General features: G+C 47.2%; 1 protein-coding gene across 2 annotated transcripts in view; it reads left to right on the top strand.

Moving 5' to 3' along the window:
• The window catches only part of ERCC6 (ERCC excision repair 6, chromatin remodeling factor), a 49,401-nt gene that overhangs the window by 7,601 nt on the left and 19,699 nt on the right, over positions 1–22,101 (top strand). For both annotated transcript variants that reach the window (XM_081948418.1, XM_081948419.1), the window contains exons 6-9: positions 6,026–6,154; positions 7,970–8,128; positions 15,861–15,996; positions 21,265–21,435. In XM_081948418.1, coding sequence (XP_081804544.1) covers positions 6,026–6,154; positions 7,970–8,128; positions 15,861–15,996; positions 21,265–21,435 — 595 coding nt within the window. The remainder of the gene's footprint in view (positions 1–6,025; positions 6,155–7,969; positions 8,129–15,860; positions 15,997–21,264; positions 21,436–22,101) is intronic.

Here is a 22,101-nt window from a genome sequence, read left to right as displayed (position 1 = left end):
TAAAGCACATGTTTATACATTGGAAGGTCCAGATTATGGGATTAAACCAGGTTAAATAACAGGTAGCTTTTGTTTAGTAACCACAGTTGGCTCTGGCGACACAGTGGCTAAGTGGAAAATCATGAGAACTCAAGTGTGCTTATAATTTTATTTCAGCTTTCCTTTTTCCCCATTCTCCCACCCCACGAAATGCCCTTCCCAGCCCTGGGATAATTAGCATAATAAGGGAATGAATGTTTGCATTTGCATCCACTGGAAAGGAAGGAACTGCAGTGGGGAATACGGATTGAAGGAATGCGCTAGGACCATTTGCCTAATCCCCTTGCAGCTCCCTGCCCTGAATGATCTGGTAAACAGCCCAGGCTAGGACGTTCCTTTTGATATGGTGTGCTTGCTTACTCTCTTGTAATCCTTTCATCTCCAATCTCTGCTGTGGGGGGATGGGACAGTGAGGACAATCTAGTCAGGCAGAGGAAAGATGGCTTAAAGAGATTGTGTGCTGTTGGTCTCTTGTAATCCTTTCTCTCCAGTCTCTATTTCAGGTTACACCAAATATTTTTAGTGTATGCTTCTATCTCAAAAATGTAGACAAAGCCTGCCATGTTTATTATATGTCTTACCCTTCTTGCCTTTATTTGCTCAGAGACTGCAACATTTCTTTGAATACTTGGGTTATTTCCAATTCCAATTATTAGAAGATTATTGGAGTTTACAACTTTGGAATTTAAGTCCAGCTTGATAGATAATTGAGAAGTTACACTCTGGACATTTTTAAAAAATAAAATCAAAAGATAAAGTTTAATGTTTTAGTTCAGTATTCCTTCTAAAATAACAAATAACCAACCTATCCTGCCTTTGCACATTTTGGGACTAAACGGTCTAAATTGGCCTTGAGTATTTAGCTCAAAATATGTTAAAATGTTTATTTTCAAAAGAACAATATTCTCTAATCTGGGTTTTTGAGAAGAAACCAAGAAATACCTGTGGCTTAAGAAAACAAAAATCTTTTTGAGAGACATTGCAAGGAACTAATACATATGTTAAATGTAAGATATTTGTTATTTTATTAAAAGTTAGCTTTTTTCATTAAGCTAGCTCAATATTAAATCATTTTTAATTCAGTGTTTTCATCAAGAGTAATTTATTTTGATTGAAAGTTTTAATATGATTCACATTTTAAATCCATTCCAGCGAGTTTTTTTTAATAACATTAAGACTGTAATTTTGTAAAATTATATGTTTCCCGCAGTTGCTGAAGTTACAATAAAAGCCTGAATGAATTTTAGAGATATCACTAACTATAATTGCTAAGGAAACATTAAATCTGAAGTTTCACAGACACACAGGTTGTTACGGCTGTCAGTGTTTGTCCTACCCCTCCCCAGGTGAGCCCCCTTGAAGGAAATGCTCCTAGGAGATGGAAACCGGAGGGAAATGGCCAACAGAGTCTCATTTCCTCAGACTCGCATTTTATTTCTTGATTTTAGTTGATGGAAACAACCGGATGGAAAGAGGGTGGCTTTGTTGTTGTTGTTTTTTTTAAACAAGTTTTATTGGTTTTTACAAATTTTTTCAGGGAAAAAGAGTTAAAAAGGATATAAAAAATTTTGACAGCTAAATCGTGCGGGGGGGAGAGCAGTCCCCCCCAAGTCTCGCAACTTTTACAGACAAGGATAGAAATGCATCAACATTTGGATAGATATTAGCAGTTTTAAGTTTAACACTAAGTCATCAGTATGTTTCAATCATTTTTTTGTATCACTTCCATAAAGGTACATTATAACAACAATTGCCACAATGTTTCAAATCACTTTTGTGATCTGAGTCTTCTAGTTGTTGCATCCTCCACCCCCCCCCCCCCAGGTCTATTGGCAGAGCCTCAGCCCCCCCCTCCCCCCCCTCATCTCTTGTGTACCATCATCCCCCATTTCATCTAGGAGAGAGCACTATGTTTTTTAGTGAAAGCCTCCGCCCCCACAACTGTGCTGATTCTTGTTCTGCTGCCCTGAAAGAGGGTGGCTTTGCTTCTCCCCTTCCCCTGCCAGATAATAGGGGCTGCTCCTTCTCCTGGGTTGTTGGGTTGAGCACTTGGCTGTGTGGGGAATCCCACTTCCTTCCCCCCGCAAAAGAGGGAAAGAAAATGACTTTTCCTTCCCACAGAGAAGCTTTCAGGATTGTGCTGGGAGAGGTTTCTTCATCACGATTAAAAGATTATGATGATGGTGAAGCTTGACAGCCAACTTGAGGGGGGCGGGGTGTCTCTTCTGAACATCTGAAGCACAAGGCCAATTAAAAAAAGTGTGATTCCAGAGAGAGGTGGGAGGCGAGCGAGGAGAACTCCCCACTAGTTCTGGCAAGAGCCATTTGTCTGCAGCCGTGGCCAGGAAGGGGTGGTGGTGGTGGCACTTGAGGGGGTGGGATAGATTGGGGTGGCAGGGTTCTGTTGCTATGCATAAGAGTAGCCACTGGCTTTAGCGGTAGGTCTGATGTGGGGACTGCCTGCTTTATGATTTGCAAAATAGTGAATATAGAATCCTAGGGCTGGACGGAACCTTGGAGATCCTCTAGTCCAACGCCGCCCCCCCCCCGCCCCCCCTGCCCAAGGCAGGAGACCTTACTCCATCCTGGGCTAAGAAACTCCCTTTGCTGTGTTGCCATGGTCAAGAGAGCCACTAAGAGGCTGGCTGGACATAAATGTGCTGTTTGGCTAAGCAGTCTTCCCTTTGTGGAAGAAGGTAGAGGATGCCCAAAACATGTTCTGGTGGAAGAAAAGTGTCTTTTTTAAGTAGTAGGAAATACGTGTGTGAATAGGTAGCCCACTATCCCAGCCTCTCATAAAATTCTATTATTTCAAAAAATGCATCTCCTTTTGAAAGTTCTTTTGAACCTCTTTTAAAACAAACCCAATCTTTCAAGAGGCATTTAAATGTTGCATTTTAAGCACAGGGTAATCCAAAATACTAACAGCTTCGTAAAACTAGGGAACATATACTCTGAATAGGAATTCAAATACAGCTTTCCTTCCTAATTTTCAGTCAGTTTTTCTTTATTTGCTAAGACGTGTAATTTTGATAGCATCATCTCAACTGCCAAGGAAGCAGCAATTAGACCGACTTAGCACAAGTCATAAACAGATCTGAAGAATAAACTGTTCTCTCGGTTTTCAAAATGATAATGATCATTAAGGGATTCTTGTCTTTTTGAAAATAAAAAAATATTGTCTTCTAGAAACATAAACTATATATAAACCCAGCTTGATTCCTGGGTATATTTTGAAACATCAACTGGTTCGTCTTTCTCTTGTTCTTGTGGCACATAAAAATATCATTTTGCTTAATTCTATCCTTTTATAGCAATTTGACTAAATAATATGCTTTTTCTTGTTTAGTACCACGTGTCTAATCACATGAAAATAGACAGCTGTGGAAGTTAGATACTGAAGATGATTACTGAAAGTATTATAAAGGAAGGAAGGAATCAGCTTCAATAATGATTAATTACTTTTAATTGTGGCTTTGGAATTTTCGATTCCTGGCATATAAATGATTGAGTTATCATCTATGGTTTTGGTACTTACGTATTTTAACTGAAATTGTGGACTTACACAATTGTATAGTGCTCAGTTGATTGTAACGGCCGATAAGGCCAATAAATAAATTTAAAACAGCTGTTTTGAGTCCAAAGAAATCATCCAGTTATACTGATTATGTTGTTCCATCTAGGCGCATTCCAAGCTTAAACATGGAGCTGTTTCAACTTCTGGTTAGGTTTAGGAAAATGATTGAAACTAAAAAGACATTTTGAGTTTAAAATTGATTGTACACAATTATGAAATATTTTACAGTTAAAAAAAAACCCTATTGATTGAAGAATATTAAGTGCAGCAATTGTCATATCATTTTCCATAAGAAAGAGTTGATCATTACTGAACAAAGCGCTGTTTTGATAAAAATTAGGAAATAATAATAGAGAAATGTTAAATCCTATAAAGCAAGAACATGAAGTAGAAAATGATGGCTCTTTAGGAAGTCGCCAGATTGGAGATCCTGGTGGTTCAAACTTCTAAGATGTTATAATCTTAGTGTGGAATCCGCAGTGAAAGAAAAAGCATCTTATCAATTACTTCCTAACTGACCTAAGCATTTTGTTTGTTTGCTTCCTTCCTTCCTTCCTTACAGAGAGAAACCGTTTTTAACCCCAGTGGCTCAGTTGAGGTCTCCACCCCAAAAGGCAGGGCCCTCCCCTCTGTTTCTGCCCTTGCTGAGAACATGCCAGGATCTGGGATAAGCTCTGGTGCTGCTTCTTGGAGCCCTTGGAAAGCCCCAGGTTTCAGCCTCTCTGCAGTGGGCACAAAGAAGTGGGCAGAGAGAGCAGAACAAGCCCAGGGGGCCCCGATGGCCACAGTTGCATCCCTGGGTAGCATTGAGTTTAAGGAGAAGGTCCTCAGCTCTCTTAAGTTAGGGAGACTCGAGGAACACGGGTGGGTGGGTGCAAAATACACAAATGTCATAACATGAATTACTTTGTTTGCGTGTTTATGCGTCAGAATTCTGGTAAAACCGTGGTAAAACCAACATCCCCAAACAAATCCCAGCAGACTTAATTTCCCTGAGCCATCAGCAATAATTGCAAGCGGAGTTCCTGATCTCCGGGGCTTGAGGGAGGAACTCTGTTTTAAGAGGAGGGTGGGGGCTTGCTAGAGTGGCCATTTCCTCTCCTTTTATTATTTTGCTCCTGTTTATTTTAGCTAGGAGCGGGGGGGGGGGGAGGGGGGGGACAGGTCAGAGCTTTGCTTTTGCTTCTTCTCCCATCCATCCTTTGAATCTTTGCCCTCCGTGGGTGGGCGAGAGTTCCCAGGAGGGCTGTCTTAGCCCGATTCTTAGCTAGGTCCTCTGGGCTTCTTCCCTCTGGAAGACGGTTGCCTTCCCTACAGCCACAGAGCCACACTTTGGCCACGCGCAGGTGGGAATTGCCGTGGCCTTTAAAAGATGACAAATTTCTATTGAAAAAAATCCCCATATGTTGTTACACTTTCAGTGATTAAAAAGTTCAGCGACTCAAAATTTCAGAGCCGAAAACCTGTTTGCTTTTTGTCTTCCTTCAAATGTTCTCCTTTTGCCTTGGACGAAAAGGCTGAATTCTTTCTCTTCCCTGCTGAAGAGCCAGCTCAGACCCTAGAAGTGGAGCAGGTGGGAGATGTGTCTCTCACGCACCAGAGGGCACCCTCTCTCCTCAGTCTCTAGAGAGCGTAACGCTTGGGGGCGGGGGGGGGTTGTATCAGGAATTTGTGCATATTATGAATAAAACTAGAATGTTAATCTGCTCTTTCACGAACTCTCTATTTTCCACACAGCAAATTAATTTGAATTTTTATGAGAAATTATTTCTTGTTCCTCGTATAAGATCAAACCCCTCCTATGCAGAGAGTACTTTTGTATTAGGAGGCAACGTCCGGGCGTCAAGACTGGGCCCGAGGCACCGAATGTGTATCCCCAGCCAAGGCTGCCTTCTCTTGCTCCTCTGCCTCGCTCAGAGCAGAATTTCCACCAGGGTCCCTTAAACGGCCGGTCTCTGAGGTCAGGTTGAAGGGAGTGACAGGATGGGATGAATTGGAGAATGGAAGCCTTGTGGCCCCAGCCTTAGGATCTGGATCTGGATGAGGATGGGGCAGGAGAAAACCCCGCCCTTCGCATTGGCTGGATTTGTCTCGACCACGTTATGCGTGGCCTGGCTGAACGTGGATTGATGCAGAATATTTAGCTCAAGGAAGGGCCAGCCTGGGATGGAATGGATTCCCCAGCAACGTCTCCCTATTGGGCTGCTTATTGGGGGTCTGGATATTGTAAGTGTTGATTTGTTTGGCTTAAAGTTTGGTCCATTTCCAGAGCAACCCTGCTCTGCTCAGAACGGATGATCAGGACGTAAAATATGCTTTTCACATTTACTTTTTCTTCCCTATGAGCTGCCCACAGTATCAGCTTTCCTACTTTCAGTAACGACATGGCGGTTCTTACTGTAATTTCAGGAGGTGGCACAGACAGCAACTAACAGACCAAAAAGGGCGTCAGAGCACGGCCGAAGAGTCTGACGAAAGCGATGCAGAATTTCTTGAGGGTTTTAAAGTTCCAGGTTACATCTTCAAGAAACTGTACAAGTAGGTATATTAAAAGACATACCAGCTCTTGTTCTTAAATGGCTTATTTTAAAAACCTCTTCCTTCCTTCCTGTTTTGGGAACATGTTGAAAAGAGTATCGGTGAGTGAAAAAAAGTTACAAGAAATCAAAGCAGAGCATTTTGGAGTCCCTGGCAGGCGTGAGCGGCTACAAGTCCCTCTGCCCCCCCCCCCCCCGACTCCTGTGCTTTCAGAGAATGGGGTCCTTCTGACCTCTCTTGAACACCCCCCTCCCCCCCCCCCCCCCCCCCCAGTAAGCTGTGAGATGTAATCACAGCAGTTGCCCTTCAGAGTCGTCAAATTAGGCTTTCCAAGTTCTTGTTCTTTTTCCCACAAATTGTTCCTGACGGGTTGGGGCAGAATTCCTTGAACCTCCCTCTTTGTCCCAGCTGCCTGCTTCACCACTGCTAGGAATCTGTACGGTTTCCCCTGGTCCTTGCTTGGTGACGGCTGCCTCATCTGGCCCCGTGAAGGGCTCCCTTTCCAGGTGGCCATTGTGAGAAACGCTACTTGAGACGCTGAGCCTGGCTCCCCTCTTTCCTTAGCGGGGGGCGGGGGGGCGGCCTGTGCTTTCAGTGTTGAGCCCCCCCAGGGCAGAGACCGTCAGCACCATTCTCCCGCTTAACACGAGGATCACCAAGGGGAGACATTTATGTAACTACGAAACCGAGCTGTGTTTTCAAGTGCCAGTTGATTAATTGATAGTGGATTTGGAATTATTTATTTGCTTTAATCTGGAGAAGTGCCTCTATTTGGTGAATTTTCCCTTGTAATTTATTTACCAGGTGGGGGGGGGGGGGCTCCTGCTTCTGCTTATTTTAATTCAACTTAACTGATTTGGAACTTGTATCCATACTTACATCAGTGTTCTTCTCACCCCCAACCCTCCAAGGAGAAGTTTCATGTTCATAAACCTTGATTTCCTAACCATGATTGCTGATAATCTACACTTGTCTGAAATTACACAGCATGTTAAGCCCTAAATCATGGTTTATATACTGCAGGGCCTGGATGAAAGCTTAGCCAAGGCCAAATAAACCTAGTGTGACCTAGCAAAATGTGTGGATTCAATTTTATTCATAAACTATAGTTACTTGGTCATGTTTTAGCATATGGTTGGACACTCTCAACTGTTGGGTTGTTGGATTCCTGCCATTTTGAGGCAAGAAATGGGTTAAATGGCTCTTTCATTGTAAATTAGATTTACTGTACCTAAAATAAGATAATATTAATGCTCCCCCCCCCCCCAAAATAAAACCCTGAGGAAAAACAGAAAAACCCATCCCGATCTCAGCAATCCCCTGCCGTCCTTGTCACCTGTTTGCCACCCCCTTCCTTTTAATCCATCAAAAATAGGTTCCATCTGGAACCTGGCCGTCATCTTGCCATGGAAGTGCAATTAATAAAACATCATCTTCATTTGAAGAAATCCTTTTTGTCCCTGTGAACAGACCATTTGGTTACTAGGAAGCCGCTGTGGTGTTTCAACACCTTCCCCCCCCCCCCCTTCCTAGGCTGCTAAAAACGTGGGTCCCTGCGGATCTGATGAAAGGCGGGAGCCGTTGGCTTAACCCTCGTGTGAAACATGAAATGCCCTTCAAAGAAATGTCTGTGGAATTCAGATCCCTTCTAACGTGTGGCTGTGGCCCTGCTTCAGGAGCCACCTGGCTGTGATGGTGGGAGGAGGTGGGGCAGGAGGAGACGTGCACCCAGCCCGTCTTTATGCTCTCTCCCTCTCCCTCTCTCCCTCTCCCTCGCTCTCTCTCTCCTGACTTCTGCGGCTTCCCTCTTTACAGGTACCAGCAGACAGGTGTGAGGTGGCTGTGGGAGCTGCACTGCCAGCAGGTAGGAGGCATCCTGGGAGATGAGATGGGCCTGGGCAAGACCATCCAGATAATTGTCTTCTTGGCAGGCCTGAGTTACAGCAAGATCAGGACTCGTGGCACAAATTACAGGCAAGTGCTCTTCTGCAGACCCTCAGTCTGTGAAACCCGATTAATATTTCATTGGATGTATTGCCGTGGAGAAGAAATGCATTCATTATTAATGATATTTCAATTACAATATTTCTTTAATTCTTACTGGGGAACATCAAAGCCATTTTTTTATGAGACGGTGGAGCTGGAGGGCAGGAAAAATTAAGCATGTAACACTCTTAATGAATTCCAGGCATCAAGGCTTCGTTTTGTAGCTGAGCCTCACCCGATACTGTGGGTCAGATCTGTTCGGAAGGCCAGGCAGCGCCACAAGGTTGCTTGCAGGATTAATAGTTTACATACTAGGAGCTCTTCAGTTAGGTGTAACGCTTTTAGGGGTCACATTGTTGCTTACATGTAAAATACCCTCTTGGCATTTATGATATTGGGTAGGCACGCGTGGATAGGCATGCTCTAGGTGAGAAGGTAGAGTACATTTGATAAATGCAAGTTTGAATGAATATACAATAAAATATACTGTGAAATTCCTGTAGGAACGACAGTGTGCCTGTAGTAGGGATGCCCGAGTGAAGTTCCTGGGCAGACAGGCTCCCCCTCCCTCGCAGGTTGGGCTTAGCCAAGCTCTTTCGGCCTCCAGGGAAGGAAACCAGGCGCTCCCCTTTAGCTAGACCTTTTCAGCTGGGATGGATGAGTGATTTTAACTTTTTATCAGCTTAACAACCTGGGTTTTTCAGTAGCTGGGCCTCGAGGCAGAGACGTGAATGTGGAATCAAACAAGTAGTAATGAAAAACCCTCCAAAGCAATTCGTTGCTGATCAGTCCCCTGCTGCCGCTGTCCTGCCCGCCCCCTTCTAACTCCCCCATTTCCGTCCCCTTGAAGAGTGAAGCGCAACTGGAGATTCCTTAATAATTCATGGAAGAGGATTTCCCGGGGGGGGGGGGGGATGCATGGCGTGCATTGGGCACGGCAGACCAGCTAACTTGTGTAGATAGTTAACGCAAAGAGGTTTTCTATGGTTTACAAGGCCATTTTCTTGCCTTGTGACGCGTACTCTACTGGTGGCTGAGGAATTCTGGGAGTTGAAGTCCACAGATCATAGAGTCGCCATAGTTGCCCATCCCTGTGTAAGACATTCCAGTTAGTTTTGGAAAAGGCCAGGGGACATGAGGCATTTTGGATGACTGAGAAAACCCAACAACCGGTCTTTTCGCCGGTATAGGTGACTCCCAAAGGGATGGGCCCATTGGCGGGCGATTGTCAGCCTTTGCAAGCCAATGGGCAGAAACCACCTCAGATGCTTGGGTTGTGCAGACCGTGAGGCTAGGCCTCACGCTAGAGTTCCTCTCCATTCCCCCGAGACGTTTCATCAAGTGCCCCGTCCCCAGGTGTCAGGTGAAACAGGGTCTCATGAACCAGGAGATCCAACACCTATTATCCGTCAACGCCATAGAACCAGTGCCCCAGGGACAGGAAAGGCTAGGAGTCTACTCGATCTTGTTCCTGGTTCCTCCCCAAGTCCTCGGGGGAATGGAGAGCCATTCTAGATTTGAAGAGACTGAATCTGTACATCAAATACCAAAGGTTCAAGATGCAGTTCTCTCAAGAACATTCTGATCTGCCTCAGACAAGGCAACCTGATGACATCAATCGACATAAAAGAAGCCTATCTACATGTGCCCATCCACGCGGCACAGAGGAAATTCCCAAGGTTCTACTTTGCGGGCCGCCATTTTCAATACAAGGCCCTGCCATTCGGCCTCTCATCGGCCCCGCAAACCTTTACCAAACTGTTGGCAGCCATAGCTGCATATCTGCGCTCCCTACTGGTCAGAGTAAATTGTTACCTCGACGATGTCTTGATTCTCTCCTCATCGGGCTCCCAGGCAGTTCAAGATCTTCAAATGACTATCGACACCCTGCAGCGCCACGGCTGAATTTTCCGAAAACCCACCTTCAGCCAACGACGAGGCTTCTCCATCTCGGGACTCTAATAGACTCTGTCACATGCGAGGTGGCTTTGTCTCCGGAGCGACGTAGCAGCATCCTGTCGCTGGTGAGTCACATTCGAAGTCAGAGACTAATAGCGCTAGCTGTACTTTCCCAGCTTCTGGGAAAAATGATGTCGTGCATAGATCTTGTCCCCTGGGCGCGTTTCCATGCTCGTCCCCCTCCAGTGGTTCCTTCTCCCATTCCAGAGAGCTCACACCAGCCCCTCTCAGATCAAGGTGCGAATCTCACCCAAGGTGTCCACATAGCTCCACTGGTGGAAGTCCTCCAATCTGAGCCAGGGGTCCCTCTTCAAGGAGCCGGACCGGATTGTGGTAACGACCGATGCGAGCCTGTTCAGATGGGGGACGCATTCACTCAACCAGGTGGCCCAGGGGCGTTGGAATCCACAGGAGCTCAGAAACAGCATCAACTGGCTGGAGCTGCGCGCCATCCATTTGGCACTTCTCGACTTTCAGGACTTGGTCAGGGCCAGTCACTTGCTGGTCCTCACCGACAACGTGGCCTCCAAGGCGCATGTCAACTGCCAGGGAGGCACACGATCCAAGTCACTGATGTTGGAAGGGGAAAGGCTCCACTGTTGAGCGGAGAGACATCTCCTATCAATACGGGCGGAGCATATATTGGGGACTGTGAACGTCCAAGCAGACTGGCTGAGCAGGGAAACGGTGGATCAGTCAGAGTGGCGTCTATCCCCGGCTCTGTTCCAGGAGCTATCCCGCAGATTCGGCCACCTAGACGCAACCCCACAACACTCACCTCCTGCGCAACCCCACAACACTCACCTCTCGCTCTCTTTGCGAGATTCCAGGTGCCGGGAGTGGAGGGCATCGAAGCACTACCCAGCCCATGCCCCCCGGGCCTGCTCTATGCATTTCCACCACTCCCAATAATTCCGCATGTCATTCGGAAGATACTGGCGGAACGGGCGGAGGCCCTGCTAGTCGCCCCGATGTGGCCGCAGCATCCTTGGTATGCCGACCTGCTGAATCTGTCCATATCCTTATCTAGATAATCCTTATGGATTATCTAGACCCGCGCCAGTCCAGCTTCCGACCCGGTCACAGCACGGAGACGGCCTTGGTCGCGTTGGTGGATGATCTCTGGAGGGCAAAGGATGGGGGTTGTTCCTCCATCCTTGTCCTATTAGACCTCTCGGCGGCTTTCGATACCATCGACCATGGTATCCTATTGCGCCGTCTGGAGGGGTTGGGGGTCGGAGGCACCGTGTTACAGTGGTTCCGCTCCTACCTCTCTGGCCGGATGCAATGTGTGTTGGCAGGGGAGCAGAGGTCGACCCCGAGGCCCCTTACTTGTGGGGTCCCACAGGGGTCGATCCTCTCGCCTCTCCTGTTCAACACATATATGAAGCCGCTGGGCGAGATCATCCGTGGTTTCGGGGTGGGATACCATCTGTACGCTGATGACACTCAGCTGTATATTTCCACCCCAAACCACCCCAACGAGGCCGTCGAAGTGATGTCCCGGTGTCTGGAAGCCGTACGGGTCTGGATGGGTGACAACAGGCTCAAGCTCAACCCCTCCAAGACAGAGTGGCTGTGGCTTCCGGCTTCCCGGTTCAACCAGCACATTCCATCGCTGGCCATCGGGGATGAGCAATTAGCCCCGGTGGAACGGGCGCGCAATTTGGGCGTCCTCCTTGATGCCCGGCTGGCTATGGAAGATCATGTGGCAGCCATGGCAAGGGGGGCGTTCCACCAGGTTCGCCTGGTGCGCCAATTGCGACCCCTTTTGGACCGGGAGGCCTTGCGCACAGTCAGTCACGCGCTGGTGACGTCTTGCCTGGACTACTGTAATGCTCTCTACATGGGGCTCCCCTTGAGGTGCACCCGGAGACTGCAGTTGGTCCAGAATGCAGCCGCGCGGGTAATTATGGGGAGATCGAGGTTCTCCCATATAACACCTCTCCTGCGCGAGCTGCACTGGCTTCCTGTGGCCTACCGGGTGCGCTTCAAGGTGTTAGTCACCATCTTCAAAGCGCTCCATGGCACAGGGCCTAGTTATCTGCGGGATCGTGTCCTGCCCCATACATCCCTGCGACCCATTCGCTCACACAGAGAGGGACTCCTCCGGGTGCCGTCCTCCAGAGAGTGTCAGAGGGCAGTGCCCAGGAGTAGGGCCTTCTCTGTGGTGGGCCCTACCCTTTGGAATGACCTCCCCCCAGACATTAGGACAACAACCGACCTCCGCTCCTTCCGTATGAAACTGAAGACCTACCTGTCTCGACTAGCCGGCCTGGCATAACTCTACAGCTTCTCCACCCCTTGGTCATTTTTTAACTGTTAATTTTAGTTTTTAAATTTTTAATGTTATTGGGGTTTTAACTTTTTCTAAGCACTGTAATTTATTTATTTATTTTTACCTCCTCTATATGATACTGTTTTGATTGTTGCTTTTGTACGTCGCCCCAAGTCCCTGTGGGGAGAGGGGGCGACTAATAAGTTCAAATAAATAAATAAATAAATAAATAAATATCCTGCCCTTGGAGAATTCCGGACGATCACATATCCCTCTCACAGGGGGCGCTATATCATCCGAGCCCCCAAGTTTTACAATTAGCCGAGTGGCACTTGAGAGGGATATCTTGATGAAACAAAAGTTTTCTATCAAGGTCATCAAAATGATCTAGGCAGCTCGGCATCCGTCCACAACGAGAATTTACAAGGCCACCTGGAGGGCCTTCTGTGGGTGGGCCCGCAGAGCCAATGTTAACCCTGTCTCGGCTTTAGTGCCGCAAGTACTCGAGTTTTTGCAGACGGGTATGGATAAAGGACTTACTCCCAATACTCTATGCCGCCAGATTGCAGCTCTTTTGACGGTCATTGTCGGCAGTCACGGACGCTCCCTGACTCAACATTCGCGGGTATGGTCCTTTCTCAAAGGGGCATCAAACCTTAAGCCCCCGGTCGTCCATCGCTATCCCACGCGGGACTTGACAGTGGTACTTCAGGCTCTCACCTCAAAGCCCTTCGAGCCTCTCTGCACAGTTAGTCTCAGATTGTTGATTCTTAAAACTGTTTTCCTCGTAGCCATTACTTCAGCTCATAGGGTATCGGAGCTGGCAGCCCTGTATTTTCCAACCAAACAGGGTGGTCTTTCGGCTGGACCCAACATTCCTCCCCAAGGCCAACTCGTGGTTTCACCAGGCGCAGGAGATCATTCTCCCGGACTTCTGTCCGTGACCTTCACACCCGAGAGAGAGAGACAATGGCACCGACTTGACGTTCGCAGGGCACTCCGTCGTTATGTGAAACGAACCGCTTCATTTAGAAGGTCGGAAGCTTTATTCGTTTCCTTTCAGCCATCAACCATGGGCCAGAAGGTGTCCTCCAACACTATCGGACGTTGGCTGAAAGCACGCGTTGCCCTTGCCTACGAGACCCAGTCTAGACTTGTACCCAGGCGCATCACTCCTCATTCCACCAGGAGTGCAGCCACCTCGGCAGCCTGGGCCACTCAAGCCTCGGTGGAGGAGATTTGTAGGGTGGCGACCTGGTCATCCCCGTCGCCCTTTGTCAGACATTTATAAGTTAGACGTGTTTGCCTCGGCTGAGGCCTCATTTGGGCGGCGGGTCCTTCAGAGGGTTCTATCGGCATCTCAGACCCCTGACCAGCCTGGCTCCCGCCCTTGAGCGTCATTGCTTTGGCGTGTCCCATGCTTGGATTGACTTACCTGAACGGTCCTCCTATGTGCGCTGCGAGGAGAATCCTCCCTCGCTTCGGCTGGTCCAGGGAGCTTTGGGACTGGTATTTCCGGTCTGCCCTGTTCGGAGTTTGACTTGAGGATCGGACTGTTTCAATTCTGGACTATTTCTGTTATATTATGACCTGACATCAAAGTCTACATCTCTTAGTTCGTGCTGAGCCTTCGTACAAAACTGAACTCTTCCAGTCAGAGGAGGGGTGGTCAACAATTTCATAACTCAGTCTCTAGGCTAAAGGACAAAGTTAACCCCATGCTTGGATTCTCCTCACAGCGCACAAAGAAGGACCGTTCAGGTAAGTCAACCGTCGTTTTGCGGGGAGGATAGATGGCTGGATAAGCAAGTTGCCGTTGTGGGACACAAACAGTGTCTGATGTGACTTGGATAATAAAACGAAAATAGAGAACAAACTCAATTATAATTTGCATAAATAGAAGCCTGGTTTCCACCCAGGGGAAGAAATAGTGACTGTTGCGTCATAGTCTTAACTACACATTTAGTATTTTGCCAAATTGCAAGCATCATATCTTAGCATGGAATTGAAAAAAAAACTGCAGCAAGTTTTGAGAAGAGAAATTCATCTTAAAAATTTCTTTAAAAAAAAAGCAGCCTCCAGTCCCAGAGCTTTTACAGGCCCTGAAACTTGTTTTCTCCACCCCAGATGAGCAGGGTGTCATTTTCTCCATTTCTCAGTCTTTAAGTCTCATTGTAGCCCCTATGATACGAGCTGTGTATATGGCGATCTGGGGATCCCTCCCTTTGCTCTAACGGAGGAAGGGCTGCTGGGCTCCCTCAGACGCTGAAGTGCCGCCTCTTCTCCCAATTCTGTTGCGGGTGGATTTGAGCATTCCCTGAGAGGGAACACCGTTTGTGGAACCAATTCCCTGAGCCTGGGACCGACTCCCTCTTCCTTCAGGCCCTTAAGCAGGGCCTGGAAGGCTCTTTGTTGGGGATGGTTTAATTTCGATTCATTGGCTGGACGGGGATTGGATCTTAGCCTCCTCTTTCCAGTTTTAGGGCTTTGATATCTTTCAGCTTCCATTCACAAAAAGGGTCCCGAATACCTGGCAGCCGAGAGATCCGCCCTCCGCATGACCTCTGCTCCCCAGGCCCAATCCCCTCCCCCCCTTCCCCCCCACCCCGGCTGCCAGTCACAGTCAGGCTTTGGGATGAGGGTCTCCGCCCTGAGCGGTTCCACCTCCCTCCCGGGGGATTTCAGCAAATGGCAGTGCAGCACAAAGTGTAAAGCTTGGGGATCTCTACCCTTGACCCCCAGGAGTAGGATGGGGAGCAAGATCCAGGAAGGCAGGCAGGCTTTCCCCCTGGGCCCCTGGCCTGCTCTGGCTCTCTTCCCAGGAACTGTATTCGTTCTGGAGGGTCTTCTCATTGGGTGCCTGTGGAGACCCTCAGCCATCCGGGTCATTTAGCTGTCTCAGAGGTGTTTTTAATTCTCCCAAAGGCAACTGGACTGGTGTCTTTTTTTCCCCCCTTGAGGAAGAAGAGCAAGGAGTTTTGTTTTTCACCTGATGAAGAACTGGTGAAGCTTCTTGGACGAGAAGCAAAATGTTTTCTTCTTCCTCCTCAAGGGAAAAGAACGGCCCAGTTGCCTTTGGAAGAAAAAAGCCCTTCTGAGGTGACCCTCAGGGATGCTCCTTCTGTGATGGAGGACTGAGCCTCCCCTGCCTGCATTCCTCTTCCAAGGGCCAAGCGGCAGCTGCTGCGGTTGAGAAAAACAGGCTCAGCCGCAGCTTTCTCTGTGGGAAGGCCTGCTGTCCTTCAGGGGGGACTTTCAGGAGACGGAGGGGCATCGGAGCTTTTCACGAGTGTTTCCTTCCCCTAAAACATTGAGTGAAAGAAAGCACCATCAGAGCTCCCTCTGTCTCTGACCAACGTCATAAGGAGATCATCATCATCATCATCCTTTCCTTCTAGTACACCCAAGTGGTCATTCAACCTTTTAGCGGAGGCGGCGGAGGCCTTTCTCAACCCTTGCCTTCCTTCCTCCTGTCTGCCCCAGGCACAAAGGGCTGGGCCCCACCGTGATCGTGTGTCCAACCACCGTCATGCATCAGTGGGTGAAGGAGTTCCACGCCTGGTGGCCGCCCTTTAGAGTTGCAGTTTTACACGAGACGGGCTCCTACGCTGACAAAAAGGTACCTGCTTTTTCTTCATCCTCCCGAGCTCCCCTTGCCTTTATTAAATATCCCAGCAGTTCCTCCTCATTTCAAATATTGTGTCGTCATTCCTGGACGCTGCTTGTGAATATTAACCACCATAAGTGGTCACTTTTTTCCAAGGGGGAAGGTGTAAAGTCATAGCCCTCTGACCTGGAGGTGTGGGGCTGGCCGTTTGGGTGGGCTGCCTAATGTCCCAGGAGGCCGTGGAGAAGAGCTCACTGCCCAGACGGCCTAAGCCAGGCTAGCAGGGACGGCTTTTATCCGTCTCCCACTTCGCTCCCCACTCACGTTTGCGGAGGGGACATCGCTTGGACTCTTTGGTTTCAATTTCACAGCCCTCGGAGGCTACACAAAACGTTTGGGCCTTTCCACCGTTTTGAAATGTGTCCCTTTTGCTTCGGCCATTCTGCTTTCAGGGCCAGTCAGCCCCCCCTCCTTGGGCTGCCCCCTGAGACCTTGTTGCAGGCATTTGGGGATAGCTCCTTCCCAGCTCTCTTCCAGATGTCCAGTGAAAAAGGCACAAGTTTCATATTTGGGAAGAAAATGCAAGAACAGGATATTCAACATTTTTTTAAAAAAAGTTCCATTAGAACTAAATCAAATCAAGATAATAATATTAAGGAAGTTGGTCAAGCAGATGTAGAGAGCATTTTAATTGGGATTATCAAATGATATTAGATTTCTGTAGATTCAGAGGTCCAAAATATTCCTCTACTGCAGTATTTTCTTATGCATCTTATAGCTTTAAGCGCCTGTATTGACAATGGTCCCTGAACATCCAGTGTATTAATAATAGTCAGAATTTTAATGGTAGTCCTCACTTAGCGACCGGTCCCCACTTAGTGACTGTTTGATGGATGCTGAAGGTTTGAGGGGATGGGTCTTCCCTTTTCCTTGGGAGGGTCCTGCCTGCCTTCCCTCTGATGGGCATTGCAACCGTTGTGGAGCGACCTTGAATGAAGAAATGAACCTGGCAGAACTGAACTTCCCTTAAAGGAGGGGCAGAAAAGGGGGAGAGAGGCCGGGAACGCCTGGGGGAGCCCCGGGAGCGCTCTCCCTTTCCAGGATTGGAGAGATTTATGGGGAGTTTTACATCACCTTAAGCTGAAGTGGAGAAGTGGCCGTGATGAATTGCCTCCCCGACTTTTCCTTCATTGTCAGCACAACTCCTTGTTTAATAAAGTTTTGGCTTGAAGGAAATTTTAATTAATTACAGCTTGAGTAAAAGCTGGAGCCCTGGGCCTCGGCTGTGCTGCGCCTGCCTGCCTGCCTGCCGTGAGCGGCCTTCCTGGGCCGTCCGGGCTGCTCCTCTTCCCTCCTCCTCCTCCTCCTGCGCTGACAGTGTGATTTATGGATGTTGTTTCCTACCTCCGCTCTGATTGCCCTCTAGGAGGGTTTGGTCTCCGGAGCCTCTGCGAGGAGAACAGCCGCCCTTCCGCAGAACATCTTTTCATGACAACGGTGCAGCCGCCTTCTCTCTCCGAGTCGGGATAATTGCAGACAATGCCCTATTAATTGCAAAATCTAGGCGAGGTTACGCATTTTACAAGCTTTTAATTTGAACTCGCCTCAGATGGTTTGTTCTGAGGTCTGAGCAGAGATTTCAGTGGCTTCTGCCAGAGACCAGGATAGCAAGATAGGGAGGGCTTGGAAGGGCCCCCTTTCTCTCCCCTGAATTAGGGGCCTGGGGAGGGGAGACTGGCTGCCCAGAACGCGGCTGGTGGGGGACGGGCCTTCCTTCATTGGCCGGCACTCGGGGTCGTCCTCTGGAAAGGCCATGATTCACAGAGCTGGTGCTGCTCTGGAGGAGGAGCAAGAAATAAATAAAGCTGATCTGTGTCCCCTGCAGCAGGTGACGGATTCAGAGAGAACCCATTCAGTGGGGAGGATTTCAGCAAATCCCCTGCTTTTATTTAAAATGTTGTGTTTTTGGGAGGGCGCAGACTGCAAATTGTCCTGCGTTGCCTTCAAGAGTATTGGTAGCAGAAGATGCAAGTATGGTGTCTAAATGGCTGGAGGGCCTTTTCTTAAGGATGGCGTACTAGTGGGTACTGCCATTGAGAGGGTCAGACTAGATGGTCTCTAGAATCCCTCCCAGTGCATACACGTAGTGGTATCTGCATTTTCATCCATCTTTATGTTTAGACCACTTACTCCTTGACTTACAAATTGAGTCCACCGTTTCTGTTATTAAGTCAGTTTTGTCCCATTTTACGACCTTTCTTGCCACAGTTGTTAAGTGAGGCACTGCAGTTGTTAGGGACATGGTTGGTAAGTGAATCCGGCCAGTTACCAAGAGCCTGAATTTTGATCACGTGACTCTGGGGAGGCTGCAGCAGCTGCAACTGTAAAAATGGTCATTGGCAATGTTCCCTCTAATTTTTTTTCAGTGTGAGCGGAAAAGTAGAGTGTTTGAGCGGCACATTTTCATGCCTGAGCACCTGAATTTTTTTCACAGATGTCACCCAAGACAACAACAAAATCAGTGTTATTTGAAATTCAAAGTTATGTTTATTCAAGATACCCGCTTAATTAAAACTGTTATATAATATATGACTATGTAATATATATAGTAAGTTGAGGACTACTTGTATTCAAGTTCAATGGATGACTCTCTATGGGAAAAGGATCTATCCACATTTTCATACTATGAATTACTTTATATGCTTCATACTTTCCCCCTTACTATCCAATAGTCTGCAGTGATATTAGCAAGTGATGAATAAATTACCAATTGATGTAGATTAGCAATTGGGGTACATAAAGAAACAAACCTATTATTTATTGAGTTGCATGTATACAACATTTATATATTGGCTGGCTGTAAAATATATTTAACCATTTGTTTTTATATGATGATCCAAGAACTGGAACCATTTGCTGTATCAATACTATGGATGGTATCACCTAGCTGACCATGGCCGATCCCCCCAAAACTAGTAGAACAAACTGCCAAAACAAACTACATGGAGGTTAGCCAATTTGAACTTGCTAAAGAAATCTGATCAGTCACCTTTGAGAGGATGAACCAACAGAAAATAAAGTTGGTTTTCAATATATTAAATGGCTCATTTAATATACAGCCTTTTCATACGCAAATGATATAATAATGCATGGAATGTGTGATGAAATGTTGATTTGTAAGTACTAATTTTCAGACTTTCAGACAAAGATGCATAAAAGAGGCAAACCAATACATTAGGTCAGTTTTCTGTTTCCTGAAAATTATCCCTTTCTTCTCTGGTGCCATTGGTAAAAAAAACAGAAGACTAATTCAAAGCATTTAAAAAGAAAATAGATAATGACAGCATGCAAGTGTCAGCAAAGCCTTCCCCTGATAGATAAGGGAAAGAGGTATATGACCCTACACTTTCAGAATCAAACAGAAAGAAATCCCCTCCCAGACTAAATGTGTGTGTGTGTGTGTGTTACGCGCCTATACTTTCCAATAGATATGTGCAACAGACCGATCGGTAACCTGAAATCCAACCGCTTCCCCAAAGGCAGAGTGCTCTAATGTGCTTCCAGCAGCCCTTCGGGGCCGGTGGTCCTGTTCACAGTTATCACAAGGAAGCCCCTCTCCGTTAAGTGGAGATTATTTTCAGGAAAACAATTTGCGGACTCGCTGCCTGCCTTACACGCTCAGAGCTTTAAAAGCAGTCCTGGTGCGGAGGCCGAGTCTATCCCCGAGGGCCCGGGAGACACTTATTATTCATGACCGCCTTTAAGTTGCTCATGCGGTGATTGGCTGGGCCTGCTGAAAGACAGAACTGGCAGCCACTCCGCGACAAGCTTGAACGGAGACAGGGGTTGCTGTCGGTGGTGGCGGCGGCAGGTGGGGTGGGGGGGTTACCTGCCCAGCTTGTTGATTCCTCTTGGTCCTGAATTGAATGGTATCATTTCGGCTTCGTTGCTCTCCCCGGCTGGGTAGTTACGTTTCGGGGGAGGAAGGCAGCTGGCAGAGCTGAGGATTTGGCTCTGGATTCATCATGCTAAAAAACACTGCGCGGAAGTTGGAAGCTACTGCGCGGCGTTTGCTTTTCAAGTGCGCGCTAGCGCAGCCGCGCAGCTTAGAGGGAACGTAGGTCATCGGTCCCTTTTTTCAGTGCTGTTGCACCGTCACTAAACGAACTGTTATAAGTCAGGGACTGCCTGTCTCTAGTGCATTAAGTCCTGCTTTGCCTGCCTCTTGCCACCTCATCTGCTAAGGGAGAATCCAACTGGTTCTCCTTTGTGGGTGGGGAAGGAAGAGAGGGAAGAAGCCGAAGATGCCCCCCTCAACGCAACCAGGCAGCTCGGACTGATTTGCAGAGGGCTTTGTTTTACGGAATGGCTGGTCGGGACCTTCCTGTTAACACGGCCAGGAAGTTTCTGAGAGGTAAAGAGCCCTTAGCTGCCCTCATAAGGGGAGTTTTCCTGTAATTGGCTCCTCCTTGACTTGGAAGTTGGGCAAAGTTAATTCCCTTCTCCCGATATTTCTGGCCCCGTTCACTTAAGGTCAGCAAACATACAACCTACGATGATGGCAGCAGCCATTCGTGGAAAGCTCTGCCTGTGTGTGCATTGTATACGCTTGTGCGTCCATAGAGGTACAGATTTGTCTTTAACTGGCAAATAAGTGAATGCACATTTACAGCTCTCTTAAATTGGGCCTCACAAATGGACCATTTTCTGCTCCATTGACAGCTCTGGTTTTCTTCTGTGCCTGAGAATTACTTGTAAATTGAGATTTCTGTTTTCCCAGAAGTCTTTCCTTTGTTGGCTTCTTCACCAGCCTCTGCCATGTAAGGCCATCTGTCCATCGCTCGATAGATGAGGCACGCCACGCTAAACAGCGGTAAAATGCCCCGGGCGTCATCTTGTGTGTGTGGCATCCTCTTTCCTTCTCTTGCTGGATTTTCTTCGCACTTCTTTCAGTTGTGGCTTGAAACCACAGCGTATGCCTTTGTGCAATGTGTAATCCATCGCCCAACCCTAGCTGAAGGTAACATGGGGAGCCTGCTGGGTGTCACCCTTGGACGATTGCCTCTGACGTCTACATTTGACATTTCATTTAGAAAAGTCGATCATGTTCCCTGTGACTTATGGTCCACGTGCTGTCATTGCCATAATGTCATCCTTGTTCTTTTTTAAGATCTCGCTTTGTTTCTAATTTAACACGGGGCAACTGTTCAGTTAGTTTAGCTATGCAAGAAAATTGTGGAGCCTTCGCTGTTTAATAATCTTAAAATCATCTTTTTGCAGGTAAAACTGATTCGTGAAATTGTGGCCTGCAATGGAATCTTGATAACCTCCTATTCTTACATTCGGTTGTTGCAAGACAACCTTCAGAGGTACAACTGGCATTACGTGATTCTAGACGAGGGACATAAAATTCGGAATCCCAAGGCTGCAGTTACACTGGCTTGCAAACAGGTAGGATTCTTTGAAACAAACAAACAAACAAACAAACAAACAAAAAGAGGTGGGAAGCATGGATGGCCTTGGATTGTTATCTGCTGGCTGAGAGGCCTCCTCCCTCTACAGCACTCCATTCATTAAGGTCCAAGCAAGGTCTGTTATCATACCTGGATTATACGTGTACATAATTGGGAGCCAAAGAATATAGAGACCATAGATTAGACGTAGCAGAAACCCTGGGATTTTTACATAAAGTGGATGTGTTCATTTCCCTAGTGAGGTTAATGAGTGTAATGAATGAGTCCTAGTAATCTCTGCAACTAAAGTTTTTCAAAGTACATTCAGCAACAACCAGGTTTCCGTCCTTATCTCTACTTCTATAAAATCCTTTATGACGCTATTTCTTTGCATTGAACAAATTTATCCTCATGTTTAAAAGGAAGGCCGGTTGAGGGAGAAGAAGACCCCGGCTGGCTTCCCCAGCCTTTTCAAGGAATATTTTGCTTTATTCAGAGGGAATTCAGTGATAAATTCATTTTGTATCTGTACAGATTATTTGAATGTTAGGAAATGGTTTCGTTAAATAACATAAAAATAATGCTTTGAATTTGGTAGGTCTAAATCTCAATCCTACTAATTCTAATGTGGCTTTGTTCAGAAAGAGTTTTTTAATCTATATAT

The sequence above is a fragment of the Natrix helvetica genome, assembly GCF_964273705.1.
Source record: "Natrix helvetica genome assembly, chromosome: 3".
Classification (NCBI taxonomy): Eukaryota; Metazoa; Chordata; class Lepidosauria; order Squamata; family Natricidae; genus Natrix; species Natrix helvetica.
The sequence above is the reverse complement of the archived record's forward strand: the minus strand, read 5'-3'. Positions and strand labels throughout refer to the sequence as shown.